Below are 17,352 nucleotides of genomic sequence, written 5' to 3' on the forward strand. Positions count from 1 at the left end.
TCCTTAACATTTATTTTTATCTGGTACATGGATTGATTTACTGCACACTAGCTGCATGCATGGTCTCCATTCCCCAAAACCCACCGGGGCCAGACCTGTGCTAGGCCCAGGGGCTATGAAATCAAGGCATATTTGCCCTCTGAAGACTTGTATAGAGCAGCCTGGGGCCTCCTCACTAAGATAATCTCACATCTTAGAAAGGAGAAAATATGCATCATGTTTTCCACAGAAACTGTAGACAGGCTACATGTTATTTGTAGAACATGAACCATTTTTAGTGATACTGCCTCTTAACTCACAAAGCCCACAGTGTCCACAGTGCAGGTCACTAAAGAATGACGAGCCAAATACCACATGCCTTCGCCATGGATTTTCTTAAAGAATTTTGGTAACACCCGAATCAGAAAAGCTCTTGTGACAGCATATGATATAGAATTATAAACCGGCTGAGCTGGGAGAGAACTGGCAGGCTGTCTAGTGCAGGGACAACCCAACCAGGACCCCTTGAAGCATTCGTAAAGGCTGTCACACTATAATACCACAGCGGAGGTAGCTTTAAAGAGCAGAAATGTGTTTTCGGACAGTTCTGGAGACTGGAGTCCAGATGCAGGAGAGCCAGTCTGGGTGCTCGGTGAGTCGTCTGGCCCATGGCAGCCCCAGGTGTGTCACGGTAGAGCTCTGCGTTCCATTGAGTTTCCTCGGGGTGATTTTTTTTGGGAAGGAAGACCTTCAGATGTTTCTTCTCTGGCACCTCCGATTAGACTTGAACCTACGAACTTTACGTTAGCAGCTGAGCACACGAAACGAGTAGCCCTCAGGCACCCCATGGTGGGTGGGTGGCTCGATTTCATGGCGGGAGTGGGGTGGATAACATTACATGGAGTTGCTCAGAAGAAAGGCTCTTGAAGGCTTGAACTTTTGAGCCACGACTTGTGTGATGGGAAGCTGGTCACAATAATGTGGCATTTGTATGACTGAATAATTATAAAAAGTAAGAGAATGAATTCAATTGGGGAGGGAGATCTTTCACAATCTGGGAAAGAAATCTTGTAAAACAGGTCCTTCGCACAAAAATGTTGAACGTCGTGACCTAATCTCTTCATTTGACAAAATGATCAAAGAAAGGGCCTCTGAAGACTTTCCCAAGGGGAAGGTGCCAGACAGTCATCAAACCTGTTGTCCCTTTGGTTTGAGTGAGCTGGGAGCAAATTCTTCAGTTTGACAGGTAGCCTTTTTCCCCTTCCCTTGTCATTATTTTTATAACAGCCTAATGATAAATAAGCGGAAAAATCTAAGTTTGTTGGGCAAACGTGGGATTTATCATTAAGGATTTATGGAATGTTGGGCTTGGCCCAGTACTCTTATCGGAACATTCTCATCTTTTTTTTTAACTGAAGAATAATTTATTAAACACACCAATCAAGAGACAGAAAGTAGCAAAATGGATAAGAAAACAGTGCTCATCAATATGCTGGCTACAAGAGGCATGCTATAGAAAACAAAGACAAAAATAAGTTAAAGCTCACAGGTTGAAAAATATATCAAAATAATGGCAACCTAAAAAGATCAGGAGCAACAATACTAATTTCTTGTTAAATAGACCTAATGGCAAAACCTACTGTAAGAGACAAGAAAGGACATTGTGTAATGTTTAAAGGATCAATTGAACGAGAGGACGTAACCCTAATGAATATGTTTAGTTCTCGTGTCTCTGTTTCTTTCTAGTTCTGAACTTTCTGTAGTAAATTCTCCTACTATTTGTCTCTTTTCAATTGTGTTACAGTTTGAGTCATGTATTTCGAAGTTATTTCATTGGAGGCACTCTCATCTCTTATTGCATGGTGATAAATTCTGTTGTGTTGACATACATATGCCTAAGCTTTCTGCTTAGAAATTCTTGGGTGTGGTGATTTTTAGGAATAAACTGACTTGCTGACAATAGATTGGGGGTTTCAAGGGGAAATAACTTCTTTAACTTCCATTTTAAAACATTACCCAAGACTTGGGTACCTGCCAGTCCCATATTTAAACTCATGCGCTATTTTTCCTGTACTTTGAGGCTCTATTAATTTGTTGAAGGAAGAACCAGTAAGTCTTATGGGCCAATCGGTCAGATTCTGAGGAGCTTTGGTCGTAGGTTGAAGCCAAGGAGGTGAGTTATCACCATTTTCTTGGGTCAGAAGGCTTTAAAGTGTTCATGATCACAAGGAGCTCTAGCCCTCAGTTGCTTTTACAGAAAGTAGTTTGATTGGAGCTTCCATTCTGATAAGTAATTAGATAAAGAACGATGGTTTGGAGAAAGGAGGGGGAGGGACGGAGAGAGCGAGCGAGCACAGTGCCAGGTGCCAGGCTTAGTTATCAGCTTTCTCAGATTTAAGAAATTGGACTGGAACCATTGTCCATTGTATCAGAACCTGGTGTGCCACTAATACAGGCAGACTCAGACCAATTCTCATCCCAAGAAAGTGACTTGTCAGAATTTTCTGTGAAAAACATGAGCATAAAATAGCAAGCAAGCCCCAGCGTGATTAGATTGGTATTTGGAGAACTTCTTCCCAAATGCAAGAAATCAGTAGGAGACAACTTTCTTACATTGGTTAATGTATTACATGGCAGAAATGTGCTGTCTGTCTGTTTTTCCTTTTTTTCTCCTTTGAATGGTGGCTTAGAGCAAGACAATTGGTTTCTGGGTTCATTCATTGAAAAAGGTTGAATTTAGATTTTTATGTGGTTGGCTCGGCCGTATATTCTAGGAGCAGATACGGCCATGAAGCCAGGTTCAAGGCCTGAGATCAGGCTGGGAAATCCAGGGCAGGCAGTGCCTCTGCACTTTCTGGTCTTTCATGATGTGCACCATGACTTTTATTGCAGCTTCTGCAATCAGTTCGATAATAAAGACCCAGCAGCCTCTCTGCCACTTCTCTTAAGTTTTACAATTTTTGTAATGAGAGTTCTTGTCGTGTGAAAAGCATGTTTAGGAACCCAGCCAGAATTCTGAAGAGCCTTTAAGGAAACCCATGATTTTCTGTCTCTGCCTTTGGGTGAGGTTTGGCTGTAAAGGCGAGGAGCCAGTTACCTCTTGCACTAAATTCTAGGGCAAGAACGGCTGCAAAGTTTCCACGGAACTTGCTGACGAACTTATGACATTTCAGAAAATTCCTCTATCCCTTTTTGGCCTCCTAATTTATTCATTTGACACCAAGAATCATTCTCCATCCTTTCTAAGAGCGTGGTGAGCTGGGATTTCGTTTGCCGTGATGGCGTCCTGAGAATCTTAGTGTGGGAGTAATCTTGGGTTTGTTTCGCTTTGTTAGGTTTTGGAGCCACATCTCAAGGAGTGTCAGGACACTTCAGAGAAGTAGGTTTATCTAGTGAATTGCAGCCCCCCCAAAACAAACAAACAAACAAACAACGGTTTAAAATAACTGAAATACCACCCTGCTTCCTCCCTTTCTTTTCTTGTCCCTTCTCCTTCCTCTTTTATCTCCTTGTTCAAATCACAGCTTCCTTTTCTAAGGACAGGAGAGCTGGCCGGCTCTTTATTGGCCTGTTGGCCTCAATTGGCCTTATATCATTGCAAAGCAATGCATAAATTCTCCAGAAGGTACGTACCATCCCTTTCTGGATTAGACACTTGCTACCTGCCTTCTTAACAGGTCACTCAGCCAGAATGGCTTCTTATTTACATATTTGACATTGTTTAGTCACTCGGATTGCATTCCTGGATGCTCATTTCATTTTAGTGATGGTCCTAAAGGTATCGATGATGACATGTTTTTTCCAACATGCCCTTTAATATGCGACAACTTTACACAGGAGAATGACCCTAAAATATGAGCTAACCTGTGAACTGGCATCCTTGGCCAGAGTGAGTGAGCTAATCCCAGGAGTGTCTGCTTCAGACATTCAGTTCACATACGAGGACCCACTGATGGCCAGCCACATGGAACAGAGGCCACTTACCTTGGCAGAACTCAAGGTCTCTGGCATTTCTCTTCCCCTAGTTCAATCCAGTCTCACATTGGGGGTTACATATGTGACTGCAAATTAATCCTTTCTCTTCTGAAAATTTGGTTTTGAAGAACAGCTGTGTCTCCCTTCTGAATTCCTTAATTATTTATCCTCCCTGATATGTTAAACCTTTCATTAGTGTGGTGCATTGCCAAGAGCACACAGAACTGCTTAGATCATGTAGCAGACAGTATAAACATTTGATAGGACATTTGAAGACACCACATGGTGAGCAAGGATCTATAGTAGGACCAAATATTTTGGGATCGGTAGAGGTAGCTTGTTGTCAGAGAATCTTTGTTGGTTTTTTTTTTTTTTTTGCTAGTTTGTTTCTTTAAGAATTATACCATGGAATGAGTACGTATGCCAGTTATATTCAGAAGAGAACTGATTACACCTTCCCAGCGCTGCTGTCAAATTTGGGGTGCATGTGTCTATGTCCGACTCCAGATTCACAAAAAAGAAACTCTCCTTTTTGTTGCGGGTAGAGGGCATTTTTTACATCCATAGGCTTTAGTCCATTGCTTCTTTTCCTACAGGGTGAAGCCCACCTCAAATTCAATTCAGTGCTGTTTGGAAAGATGGTTTAAATGATTTTTATAGTATTAGAACTTCCACGTTAGCCATGACGAGCACATGATTAAATTTGCTTGTTGCTAAGAGTGGCAAACCCAGCTATCACAATTGGATGTTGTTGTTATTGCCTATTCAAGATTAAAATGCTTATTTATTCATCTTCCCACACCATGGTCTGGGGCTTCTTCGATTACAAATATTAACTTCCCACCACTGGTTGTTCGCATGATCTGAATAAGTTTGTAGAGTAGTCTTTAGGTTTTTGGTTTATTCTGTGTGTTTTTTGTAGCGGAAATAATTTCTACATTCATGCATGCCATTACTGGTCCTTGAATAATTGTGTCTTCCTTCCATAAGAAAAAGTAAGAAAGGCACCCACAGCAGGTGCTAACGAGAGTTTTGTTTGAATTAGAATCAGAGTTCAGGAGAACTGAGGAGGCTCAGTGCCCCAGAAATGAAACTAGGCTTCTGGAGTGGCCAGAAGGAAACCACCTTGTGGTGCTCCTGGTGCTATTTCTCCTAGGCCTGGAAGGTTATAATTAGTTGCTGCTGAGTCACATGGCTGTGGTGTTTCACAGCTTTATTTCTGGTCTGCAACCCTTCAGTTGGAGAAGAGGTTGGATTCCGGCAAGAGGTGTGTTTGGACGCTTCCTGGATACAGTTGAAGTTTGACTTGAGGACCATGTTGACCCTCTGAGCCAGGGGAACTGAATGCGCTATGCAGACCTGGCCAAGGGTTGATGGGAGCAGAGTTCGGGCCATGCTGTGGAACATCAAGGACACTCTTCCTTTTGGTCACGTCTGAGCAGTGAGTGAAAGGCCGCGCAATGCCACTGTGGTTTGTCTTTTTTTCACCAGTTGAGGAAGGAAGCAGTGACATAATGGATCCTGGCATTCTGAGCACAGAGAGTGTCTAGGCGAATGGCATAAATTAAAACTGGGGTTTTTAAGATCAAGGAAAAGCAGTCTGTGTCCATAATTTCCTCTTCCCCTCTCCCTGGTACATATTCCAGATCTTTAACAAGATTCCTGGCTTAGTCTTTAAATGTGTCTTCAAGAGTTTATCACATGAGGACTGTTGGATTTAGGGTTTCCTATAAGAGCCCTGCATTTAAAAATGCCCCAAACTAGAATTCCAAATGGAGCAAATCAAGAACTGGCAGTTGTGTACTGAAGAATAATGAATCATTAGAAGGATCTAGGGGATTTTGGTTGGGCAGACCCATCAGCCACATTAGATGGTAGATTACTCATTTCAGGACTAATCCGCATCCACCCCAGCAGGACATCGTCACAGAAGATATTGAGAGCCTTGTTAGCTGAAGCCTGTTTGACTTTGAGGGGCATGGACGGAAGTGCCTACTGGGGACAAAGAGATGAGGGTTGATGTGTAGATTCATCTCATGACCTTTTGAAAGAGCATTTTTTGTTAGCTACCTCAGAAACTTCCTCTTCTGCTTTTGATTTTGCTGATTGGGAAGAAAAAAATATATATATATAGTGGTAATCTCATTATCGCTGTATTTTTAAATGAAGCTAAATGGACAGGAGGTCAAGGCCTTCAAATGATCGTTTTTGTAGCAAATCATTGTTTCAGACTCTTTGGAGTTGCTGCTCTTTCTGGACTGATGGAGTCTAATGTGCAGAGCTTACGACTCATCGTCTTGTCTTCATTGTGGGTCTCAGAGGACTGCCGTTCGTGAACCAACATCCTCTTTGGTTGATCACTGGGTCATCCTCAGGCCCAACTCTCATCGTCTCTGCCCTTCCTGACTCCCTTCTTCCCCGCCCACTCTCACTTATTGTACATGCGCACATCTCCCATCTCATAATACATCAGTATTTTGTCTCTTGGGTTGGATAGGCCAGGCCAGCAATCTCTGTCTTCTTCATCTGGCAGCATCTTCAGGAGAAACGTGCACACCAAAGCAAAATGCCTGTCAAAGTCAGCTGCAACTTCATTCCAGGACTTGGCGACAACATCAACTGGAAGGCCATCCAGACGTACCTGATGCGGATGGTCTCTGCTGCCCGCAGACTCGCCCCTTCTGAGGCTTCCAGCTCTGCTTGGAAGCGGAGACGGCAACACCATTAAAGCCAGATCCCATTAAGAAAGCACTCTCATCAGCTCATCTTTTTCCAAATCGGCGCTTCTTCTTCTTCTTCTTTTCCCTCCTTGATCTCATAACCCTTTCAGTCTCCGGCAGCAGAACAAGGAGGCTGTTGGTTTGCGTTTGCCTCCACTGAGGTCAGCATCCCCGGTAATGGCTTTAGAAGGTGCCAAGATGCTGGAGAACTGCTCTCTGGGTGTGTGATTACGTGCTGGAGATGCCCTGCTTTTCTTGTGCAGAAGCGTCGTCATTTCTGTTGGTGTTGTGCAAACCAGGCTCAGACTTTCCAAAAGACATACAGCAGAAAGCCTTTTGTTGCATTATTTCTAAAGGCTTGAAGTTTTGAAGGGAAGAGATTTTGTTTTCCTCTGGGCTACACAATGGAGCTTTCAGAGAACCTCTTTTAAAAGGAATAGCTACAGCCTTTGTGTTGAAGGGTGTGTCTGTTGGCAGGGTCTGCTGATGCAGACAGACTGGCTGGTGATTAACAAAGGTCATTAGACTTTGGAATCTGGCAAGCACAGTCGGATGGTATGTCTTCTGTGTGGAAGGACGACTCCCAAGAAGTCAAAGCATTCTGGAGGTCCCCCCTACCCCACCCCCCAAGTCCTGCTGTCGAACAGGGTCTGGTCCAGGGCAGTCGGACTGTAACCAGGCCTTTGCTGGGACTAACGAACAAGCCTATCAATCATGGCATAAAAGACCCTACGGAGGGAGATCTTGGTGAATGACATTTGAGGAGGAGAAAGGTGCTGCTTTTCGGGAAGCGGTGCAAACAGTCCCTTCTTTGTTGGGCAAGGGGAGCACATCGGAGGAGGCCAGCCTGCTCCTCTCACATCCGTCTCGGGTTGTCAGCCCAGCAGACTCCAAGAGAGGCCATGTTGTGCACACGGAGGAGAAGCTTTGAGCTAAAATGGCTGCTCCTGACGCTCAGAGGACTGGGGCAGCTCGGGGAGTCTTAGAGGTTCAGTGACGCAGGAGCGCCTATCTCCTGGAAGTGTGATAAACACGCTCTGCAGAGCTGGGGCTTGCTTGGCTGAGATGAAAGGACTAAGCTGGGGGGAGGGGGAGTGCACACTGGAGGATCTGCTTTTTTCTCCCCCTCCCCCCTCTAAAGTGTTCTAAATACAGGAGTCGTCTGCACCATGGAAAAATTTGTTTTCAGGTTTAATGGACTGTGCGAACGGAGAAGTGGGGCGGGGCCTGGGTGCCTGCGGTAATCCGATCCAGAGCTGATAGCAACCTCTTCCACACAATTTGGGTTGGTGCTTAGACTTCTAAAAGCTTGTGTCTCTGGAATACTAGGACTCGGTTAGCTGAAAGGACACTGGCGCCCCGTCCAATGTTTATTGCAAAAGGATAGGTGCTGGGAGACACACGAGGAGGTGAATCCCCGCGGCTCCCTCTGCGAGCGCTGGCTGTCCGAGCCGGGCCGGCCAGAAGTTATTTTAGCAGGCGACCAGGGAACATTCTTCCCTAGACGATCCTCAGGCGAGGGCCACTTTCACTGCCTTGACACCCTCTCGGTGAACTTTGCTCCTCCTGCAGCAGCTCTTTATCTTTTACAATAGAGCAGAAGAAGCTGTGCTATAAAACAGACTTGGCTACAGCCTCAGTGCTTGGACATCTGGTTCTAGATTCCAGTGACTCATTAGAGTGAGTCTGTGGCAAGTTTGACGAAGAAACTCACCACGGTCATCTCTGTGGATCTCGACTGGGGAGACTTACTAAGATGGGAAGAAAGGCGCCTCTCCGCGACGGGGGCACCCTCCACGGAGTTGAGTGCGCTGCTTCCCAAATATCCCAGTGGCCCAGCCAATAGCAGAAGGCAGGGACACGGGCAAGCTTCGCTTTGTTCCACGCCAGGTGCACCAAGTATGTGCTAGTAGACATTTGTAAAGGAGACAAGGGGCCAAGTGAAGTCATGAAGTTAAAGGCCCTCTTCAAAACATCAAGGCCCCGGGGCCTTGTGAATCGAGGCATCCAGGTGCAACAAGATTGTCACTTAAAGATGGTTGCTGGAGAATCTCATGAGAAATATTTGTGACCACTTGGATCGGAGAAGCTGTGAGGTTGAAATTGGCAGGGAGTAAAAGGGTAGATAACCATTTGGCTGGTAAGAGAGAAAGAGAGAGAGGACGAAAAAAGTCTAAATAGTTAGAGGAAGGCAAGAAGTCTACCCCAATATCAATCAACTGAGATACCAAGATCATGGCAACACAGAGCTTTCTGCTGAGATCCGGTGGTATTTTATTATATGGTGATAATGCAACAATGTAGTGATGTTATCTTCATGAGTAAGATAACTCATGAAGTGTAGTGTAGTTATCTTCATGAGTAAGATAACTCATGAAGTGTAGTGTAGTTATCTTCATGAGTAAGATAACTCGTGAAGACTGGATAGAGCCCTGACCCTGGACCCCTGCATGGGCATCTGCTTTACTTACTTCTGTGTCCAAAACAACCTACCAAGAAATCTGAATTCATTTGGGAAATTCACAAGATAGTAAAACTTTGAAAGGCCTCAGGATTTCCTTGACAAATGCCATTTGAAGAGAACATTTATCAAGCCGAAAAAATTTTTTTTAAAATATCTTTTCTCCCCCTTCTTTGAAGTTATGAAGTCCAGGGTATCGATTTTATTATGTTTGACTGCCTCTTATTGGCCGTTGTGCCAGTTGCTATTTCTTTGAGTTCCACCCCTGCCCTCTTGGCTAATGGGCTTGTGTTCCATTAGCTTGGGGCATATGTTGGGTTCGTGTCCTTGAAGGTGTGTTGTTCTGACTTCTGCCACAGGTTCCCTAATGTGAGAGGGTAGACCTAGATCATGGAGGTGCTCCAGTGTGATGGCTGTGACTTCAGAGCCCCATCTTATGAAGATCTGAAGGCACACATTCAGGATGTCCACACGGCCTTTCTGCAGCCCACTGATGTGGCCGAGGACAACGTGGATGAGCCACGATCTGGGTCCATGAATGCCAGTAACCAGACAGAGGTGGAGTTTTCTTCTATAAAGGATGAATTTGCAATTGCAGAGGATTTATCAGGTAAGTCTCGGCAAAACTCAGCCTTGTTGGATAGATTTTAATTGCTCTCGTGGATTTTTAGCCTGGAGCGGTGATTCTTGGCACACCTGGCGTCTACGGAGCCTCTTGCCCCCTGAGCCATTTTTTGTGGTTTGTGTATCCTGCTTCTCCTCGAGTCTCTTAGATTCTTGACCCCTCAGCTTCCTCGTGTCTCCAGGTTTTTTTTCTCTTCTCGAACAAGGCAGAATCTCAGGAAGCTCTAGAATGAAGATGAAAGTCCGTGAGACCTGTGTTTATCGAGCTGCATGGGTCATTTGTGGAGCCCAGGAGTACTGCACCTAAACCGCACCTTCCTCCGTGAGGGGGGCAACACAGGGATGTCGTTCACGCTCTCAAATCCTCCTGAAGACCTCACCGCCAGACTCTGGCCGGTTTTTTTGAGTGGGTTGCTTATTCATGAAGAAAAATGGAAATGGAACTGAATTGGGGGATAAGAGTTTCTTAATTTGTATTTGCTTACTAACTCTTCTCTTCCTGCTTGCCTTTTGCTTTCCCTTAGGTCAAAATGCAGCTGCCCTGGGTACCGGAAGTTACTATGGCCACAGTGCAGGATATTATGGTCAGCATCTTGTCCCCAATCCCAAACCAACAAGCAAGTTTTTCCAGTGCAAGTTCTGCGTACGCTACTTCAGGTCAAAAAACCTCCTCATAGAACACACAAGGAAGGTCCATGGCTCGCAGGCCGAAGAGAGTTCAGCAGGGCCTCCCGTTCCAGGCTCCTTAAATTATAACATCATGATGCACGAGGGATTTGGCAAGGTCTTCTCTTGCCAGTTTTGCACGTACAAGTCGCCCAGAAGGGCCAGGATCATGAAGCATCAGAAGATGTATCACAAGAACAATCTGAAGGAGTCGACTGCTCCCCCGCCCCCTCCCGCTCCAATGCCAGACCCCGTGGTCCCGCCCATGTCCCTGCAGGACCCCTGCAAGGAGCTCCCCGCAGAGGTCGTGGAGCGGAGCATCTTGGAATCCATGGTGAAGCCTTTGACCAAGTCTCGAGGCAACTTTTGTTGTGAGTGGTGCAGCTACCAGACGCCCCGCCGAGAACGCTGGTGTGATCACATGATGAAGAAGCACCGCAGCATGGTCAAGATCCTGTCTACTCTCAGACAGCAGGAGGGGCCTAATCTACCCGAGGCGCCGGAGAAGAGTGCTCCCAGCCCCCCTCCCAACTCCACCTACCTGTCTGTGAACTCGGCAAGCCGGGACATCCCAAACACGAATGTCTCCAACTTCCGGAGCTCCGTGGGAAACTCCATCGTGAGACCCAATTCGTCTTCAGCTTCCAAGTTTTCTCCCATGTCTTACCCGCCGATGAAGCCGAAGTCACCTCACAATTCTGGCCTAGTGAACTTGACAGAGAGATCCCGTTACGGAATGTCTGACATGACAAATTCTTCTACTGACCTGGAAACGAACAGCATGCTAAATGACTCTAGTTCTGATGAAGATATAAATGAAATAGACAGTGAGAATGGCTTGAATTCGATGGATCACCAGGCCTCGGGGCTGTCGGCCGAGCAGCTGATGGGCTCAGATGGCAACAAGTTGTTGGAGACCAAAGGGATACCGTTTCGAAGATTCATGAATAGGTTCCAGTGTCCCTTCTGCCCTTTCCTCACCATGCACCGGCGTAGCATCTCCCGTCACATTGAAAACATCCACTTATCTGGAAAGATCGCGGTCTACAAATGCGATGAATGTCCGTTTACTTGCAAGAGCTCGTTAAAACTTGGGGCTCACAAACAGTGTCACACGGGTACAGCCTCTGATTGGGATGCTGTGACTTCCCAGAGCGAAGGCATTTCTTCCTCGCTGAATGAAGGGGTGGTGTCTTACGAGAGCCCGAGCATGAACGGTAGAAAGTCAGGGGTCATGTTGGAGCCTCTGCAGCAGCAACAGCCGCCGCAGCCACCGCCACCGCCGCCTCCGCCGCCACCGCCGCCGCAGCCCCAGCCACCGCCGCAGGCCCAGCCACCGCAGCTGCAGCCACCCCATCAGCTGCCACCCCAGCCACAACCTCAGCCGCCACCAACCCAGCCGCCGCCGCAGCCACCCTCGCAAGCCCCACCCCTGCACCCATACAAATGCACCATGTGCAATTACTCCACCACGACTCTGAAAGGGCTCCGCGTCCATCAGCAGCACAAACACTCGTTCTGTGACAACTTGCCAAAATTTGAGGGGCAGCCCTCCTCAAGCCTCCCCTTGGAAAGTGAACCAGAGAGCCACCCCTCTTCCAGCAACACTGTGAAGAAAAGCCAGACCTCAATTCTTGGGTTGTCCTCCAAGAACAATTTTGTAGCTAAGGCCTCCCGGAAGCTCACTAGCGACTTCCCTCTGGACTTATCGCCCGTGAAGAAGAGAACCAGAATCGACGAGATTGCCAGCAACCTGCAGAGCAAAATTAACCAAAGCAAGCAGCAGGAAGACGCCGTGATCAATGTGGAGGATGACGAGGAGGAAGAGGAAGACAACGAAGTGGAGATAGAGGTTGAGTTGGACCGGGAAGAAGAGCCCACAGAGCCGATCTTGGAGGTCCCCACGTCCTTTTCCGCCCAACAGATTTGGGCGAGAGATGCCAGTGAGCCCCAGAAGGAACCCAACTTCAGGAACGTCCCGCACGACTACAACGCCACCAACGGAGCGGAGATCGAACTCACCCTGTCCGAAGACGAAGAGGATTACTACGGCTCGGCCGCGAGCATGAAAGATCACCAGGTGGCCAATACCGCCCTGCTGAACGCCCAGCCTCCGATCTATGGAACGGAGCATCACAGTGAAAACGCAGACTTCGGCGACTCGGGAAGACTCTACTATTGCAAACACTGTGACTTTAACAACAAGTCGGCGCGGAGCGTCAGCACCCACTACCAGCGGATGCACCCGTACATCAAGTTCAGCTTTAGGTACATCTTGGACCCCAATGACCACAGCGCAGTGTACCGGTGCCTGGAATGCTACATCGATTACACCAACTTTGAAGATCTGCAGCAGCACTACGGCGAGCACCACCCAGAAGCCATGAACGTCCTCAACTTTGATCATTCGGACCTGATCTACCGGTGTCGGTTTTGTTCCTACACGAGCCCGAATGTGAGAAGCCTGATGCCCCATTACCAAAGAATGCACCCCACGGTGAAGATCAACAACGCCATGATCTTCTCCAGCTATGTCGTGGAGCAGCAAGAAGGGCTGAGCACCGAATCCCAGACCCTGCGGGAGATTCTGAATTCGGCCCCCAAGAGCATGGTGACTTCGACGCCGGTGGCTCGTGGCGGCGGCCTGTCGCCTGCGTTTAACAAAAACACTCCTTCGAAGACGTTTACTCCAGAATGTGAGAATCAGAAAGACCCGGCGGTGAACACCGTCGTGGTCTATGATTGTGACGTTTGCTCGTTCGCCAGCCCCAACATGCACTCTGTCTTGGTTCATTATCAGAAGAAACACCCAGAAGAAAAGGCCTCGTACTTTAGGATCCAGAAAACCATGCGAATGGTGTCTGTGGACAGGGGATCTGCCCTTTCTCAATTGTCATTTGAGGTGGGTGCTCCAATGTCTCCCAACATGTCCAACATGGGTTCCCCACCCCCCCCACAACCCCCGCCACCAGACCTCAGTACTGACCTTTACTACTGCAAGCACTGTTCCTACAGCAATCGGTCAGTAGTGGGCGTGCTTGTCCACTACCAGAAAAGACACCCAGAAATAAAGGTTACTGCCAAATATATCAGGCAGGCTCCTCCCACAGCCGCCATGATGAGAGGGGCCGAGGGCCCCCAAGGCTCCCCCCGGCCACCCGCCCCCATGCAGCAGCTGAACCGCAGCAGCTCCGAGAGAGATGTCCCTCCCGTGGAGACTGAGATGTTCTTTTGCCAGCACTGTGATTATGGGAACCGAACGGTCAAAGGCGTCCTCATTCATTACCAGAAGAAGCACCGAGACTTCAAGGCCAATGCAGATGTGATCCGGCAGCACACAGCCACCATCCGAAGCCTCTGCGACAGGAACCAGAAGTCGGCCAGCTGCATGCTGGTCCCCTCGTCTAATGTCGAGCGGGACAAAGCTAAACTCCGAGCGCTCAAATGTAGGCAGTGCTCCTATACCTCCCCCTATTTCTATGCACTGAGGAAGCATATCAAGAAAGACCACCCTTCCCTGAAGGCCACGGTCACGTCCATCATGCGATGGGCTTTTCTAGATGGTTTTATAGAGGCCGGCTACCACTGCGAGTGGTGCATCTACTCCCACACGGAGCCCAGTGGTTTGCTCCTGCATTACCAAAGGCGGCACCCCGAGCATTACGTTGACTATACGTACATGGCTACCAAGCTCTGGGCTGGGCCAGACCCGTCCCCCCCCTCCCTAGCAATGCCAGTTGAAGCCAAAACGTATAGATGCAGGGACTGTGTTTTTGAGGCCGCCTCCATCTGGGACATCACCAATCACTACCAAGCATTCCACCCGTGGGCCATGAATGGCGATGAGTCGGTGCTGCTGGATATCATCAAGGAAAATGATGTTCTCGAGAACCCCATGCCCCCGCCTGAAGAGTTGGGGGTCCCTTTGAATTGTGAGAACAGTCTGCCCACCCCAGTCCCGGAGGTGGAGGCCGAATGCCCGGAGGATGCCCGACTGTCCCCCGAGAAAAGCATCCAGCTCACTTCTGCCAACCCCGCCATCTCCTCCACCCCCTACCAGTGCACGGTCTGCCAGTCTGAGTACAACAACTTGCACGGCCTGCTCACCCATTACGGGAAGAAGCACCCTGGCATGAAAGTGAAGGCTGCCGACTTCGCCCAGGACATCGACATCAACCCAGGCGCCGTCTACAAGTGCAGGCATTGCCCCTACATCAACACCCGCATCCACGGCGTCCTGACCCACTACCAGAAGCGACACCCGTCCATCAAGGTGACCGCCGAGGACTTCGTGCATGACGTGGAGCAGTCTGCGGACCTGTCTCAGAACGACGTGGAGGAGACGAGCAGGATTTTCAAGCAAGGGTACGGTGCCTACCGCTGCAAGCTCTGCCCGTACACCCATGGCACGCTGGAGAAACTCAAAATCCACTACGAGAAGTACCACAACCAACCTGAATTTGATGTCTTCTCCCAGTCGCCCCCGAAGCTGCCACTGCCCCTGGAGCCCGAGATAACCGCGCAAGTGAGCCCCTCCCAAGTCTCGGTGACCGAGGAGGAGGTGGGGGAGGAGCCCGAGTCCACGTCTCACTTTTCTACCTCGCACCTGGTCTCGCACACCGTGTTCCGCTGCCAACTCTGCAAATACTTCTGCTCCACGAGGAAGGGGATCGCCAGGCACTACCGCATTAAGCACAACAACGTCCGAGCCCAGCCGGAGGGCAAGAACAACCTCTTCAAGTGCGCCCTGTGTGCCTACACCAACCCCATCCGCAAAGGGCTGGCGGCCCACTACCAGAAGCGCCACGACATCGACGCCTATTACACCCACTGCCTGGCAGCCTCGAGGACCATCAGCGACAAGCCCAACAAGGTGATCATCCCGTCCCCGCCCAAGGACGACTCCCCTCAGCTGAGCGAGGAACTCCGGCGGGCCGTGGAGAAGAAGAAGTGCTCCCTGTGCCCCTTCCAGTCCTTCAGCAAGAAGGGCATCGTGTCCCACTACATGAAGCGCCACCCGGGAGTGTTCCCCAAGAAGCAGCACGCCAGCAAGTTGGGGAGCTACTTCACCGCCGTGTACGCCGACGAGCAAGAGAAGCCGGCCCTGATGGAGGAAGAGGAGCGAGGGAGCTTGGAGAAAGCCGAGGTGGACGGCGAAGCTCAGGAGATGGAGTGGCTGCCGTTTCGCTGCATCAAGTGCTTCAAGCTCTCGTTCAGCACGGCCGAGCTGCTGAGCATGCATTACACCGACCACCACAGCCGGGACCTCAAGAGGGACTTCGTCATTCTGAGCGGCGGCCCCCGCTTGCAGGGCTTCACCTACCAGTGCAAGCACTGCGACAGCAAGCTGCAGGGCACCGCGGAGCTGACCTCACACTTGAGCGTTCACAATGAGGAATCCCAGAAGCGCGCCAAACGCCAGGAGAGGAGGAAACAGCTTTTGAGCAAGCAGAAATATGCAGATGGTGCTTTTGCAGATTTCAAACAAGAGAGGGTAAGGATATGTTTTGATTTCCCTTCCCCCAGGAGGCCTCTCTTCACTGGTGCCCACACGCACTTCTTCGTTGCCAGCCAGACTGCTGCGGGCTGCGTAGTCACTTAGCTTGCCAGAGAGCTCAATAAGTCAATTAAGCATTTCGAGCTTGATTATTCCCCGTTCTATGCTCACCCCTCTCCACGGCCCCAGTCCACGTCCTCCCTCCCTCCCTCTGACTCCTCCCAAGGCTCCCCAGGGGAGGTCTGGGTGGTTTCTATGTATTTCTCTCTGGCGAGTAGCCCTATCTGAAGCCTAGTTACAGGACAACGCTTGCTTTCTGCCATCAGGCTGTTGCAGGCCGCCTCTTGGTATCAGTAGCCCTGCTCAGCCAGGTCTTGGTCTCCAGTGTTTGCTACGAGAAGCTAACATCGCCAGGACTAGCTATGTGTAGATGTAATTTTGTGTTGGCAAGAAGGAGGTCGTTAATGGCGTGGCTATGCGACGTGCCGCCCCGCGAGCTTAGGAAACCGGCGGGCCACGAAGAAGAGCCGGCTGCACAGCGTCTTCTCTCCTCACAAGGTGTGACGTGTTGGGGTTCCGGAGACTGCGTCGTGGGCAGCGTGCCGCGGCGCGGACGAACGTGCCCTCTTAAAGAAGCACTCGCGTATAGATGCTTCCCTTGGTTTAACCCGCTAATCTCGCTTTAAGAATGAGAGTGAAATGACATACCGTGTGCTAGGCAGTGACAAGAATAAAGGCCGGCTTTGAGGGAGGGCTCCGAGTACTGACGGCTACCACTGTATTTTACCAGCCTTTTGGTCACTTAGAAGAGGTGCCAAAGATCAAGGAGAGGAAAGTGGTGGGCTACAAGTGTAAATTCTGTGTGGAAGTGCACCCGACGCTGCGAGCCATCTGCAACCACCTGCGCAAGCACGTCCAGTACGGCAGTGTCCCGGCCGTGTCGGCCGCCGTGAAGGTGAGCGCCCGGAGGTCTGGATGAGCGGTCTTGTGTGCCAGCGATGCCGGTTCCTTCTTAACCCCGCTGCTTCAAGCCGCTCAGGAGAGGCCATCGCGGAATGCAGGCATTCCTGAGCTCGGCTTGGCTTGGCTTGTTCTGATTTCTTTGCAGGTTGGACCTTCCACGGCTCAGGGGAAGGTGGCTTGTCCATCTGGTTCCCACCCACGGGGATAGTTTGGAGACAGAAGGTCTGGGCCTTTCTCTCCGTGCGGGTGGCTGCCAGCGGCCCTTGTGGTGTGCATTTGACGCCATTTGGTGTTTGCTGGAGCTCAAGTTGGTTGCCGAGTTCTTGAGAGCAATCAAGTGGGTTCCGGGCCTGTCGCCTGCTCCTCCTCCTGCCTACCGTCTTCCTGCCCTCCTCCACCGGAGGGTACAGCCTGCCCCGGAGAAGCCGCCTGTACTTCTCTTCCCGGGCGAGCCCAGGGACCTCAGT

General features: G+C 49.6%; 1 protein-coding gene across 7 annotated transcripts in view; it reads left to right on the forward strand.

Annotated features, from left to right (window-relative positions):
• ZNF462 (zinc finger protein 462) overlaps positions 1-17,352 on the forward strand; it is a 151,399-nt gene that overhangs the window by 56,087 nt on the left and 77,960 nt on the right. For 6 of the 7 annotated variants that reach the window (XM_075560274.1, XM_075560271.1, XM_075560275.1 and 3 more), the window contains 3 exons: positions 9,495-9,745; positions 10,284-15,919; positions 16,713-16,877. In XM_075560274.1, coding sequence (XP_075416389.1) covers positions 9,526-9,745; positions 10,284-15,919; positions 16,713-16,877 — 6,021 coding nt within the window. In that variant the 5' untranslated portion in view covers positions 9,495-9,525. The remainder of the gene's footprint in view (positions 1-9,494; positions 9,746-10,283; positions 15,920-16,712; positions 16,878-17,352) is intronic. The other variant, XM_075560276.1, reaches the window with a different exon arrangement.

Source organism: Tenrec ecaudatus, chromosome 10 (assembly GCF_050624435.1).
Source record: "Tenrec ecaudatus isolate mTenEca1 chromosome 10, mTenEca1.hap1, whole genome shotgun sequence".
NCBI lineage: Eukaryota > Metazoa > Chordata > Mammalia > Afrosoricida > Tenrecidae > Tenrec > Tenrec ecaudatus.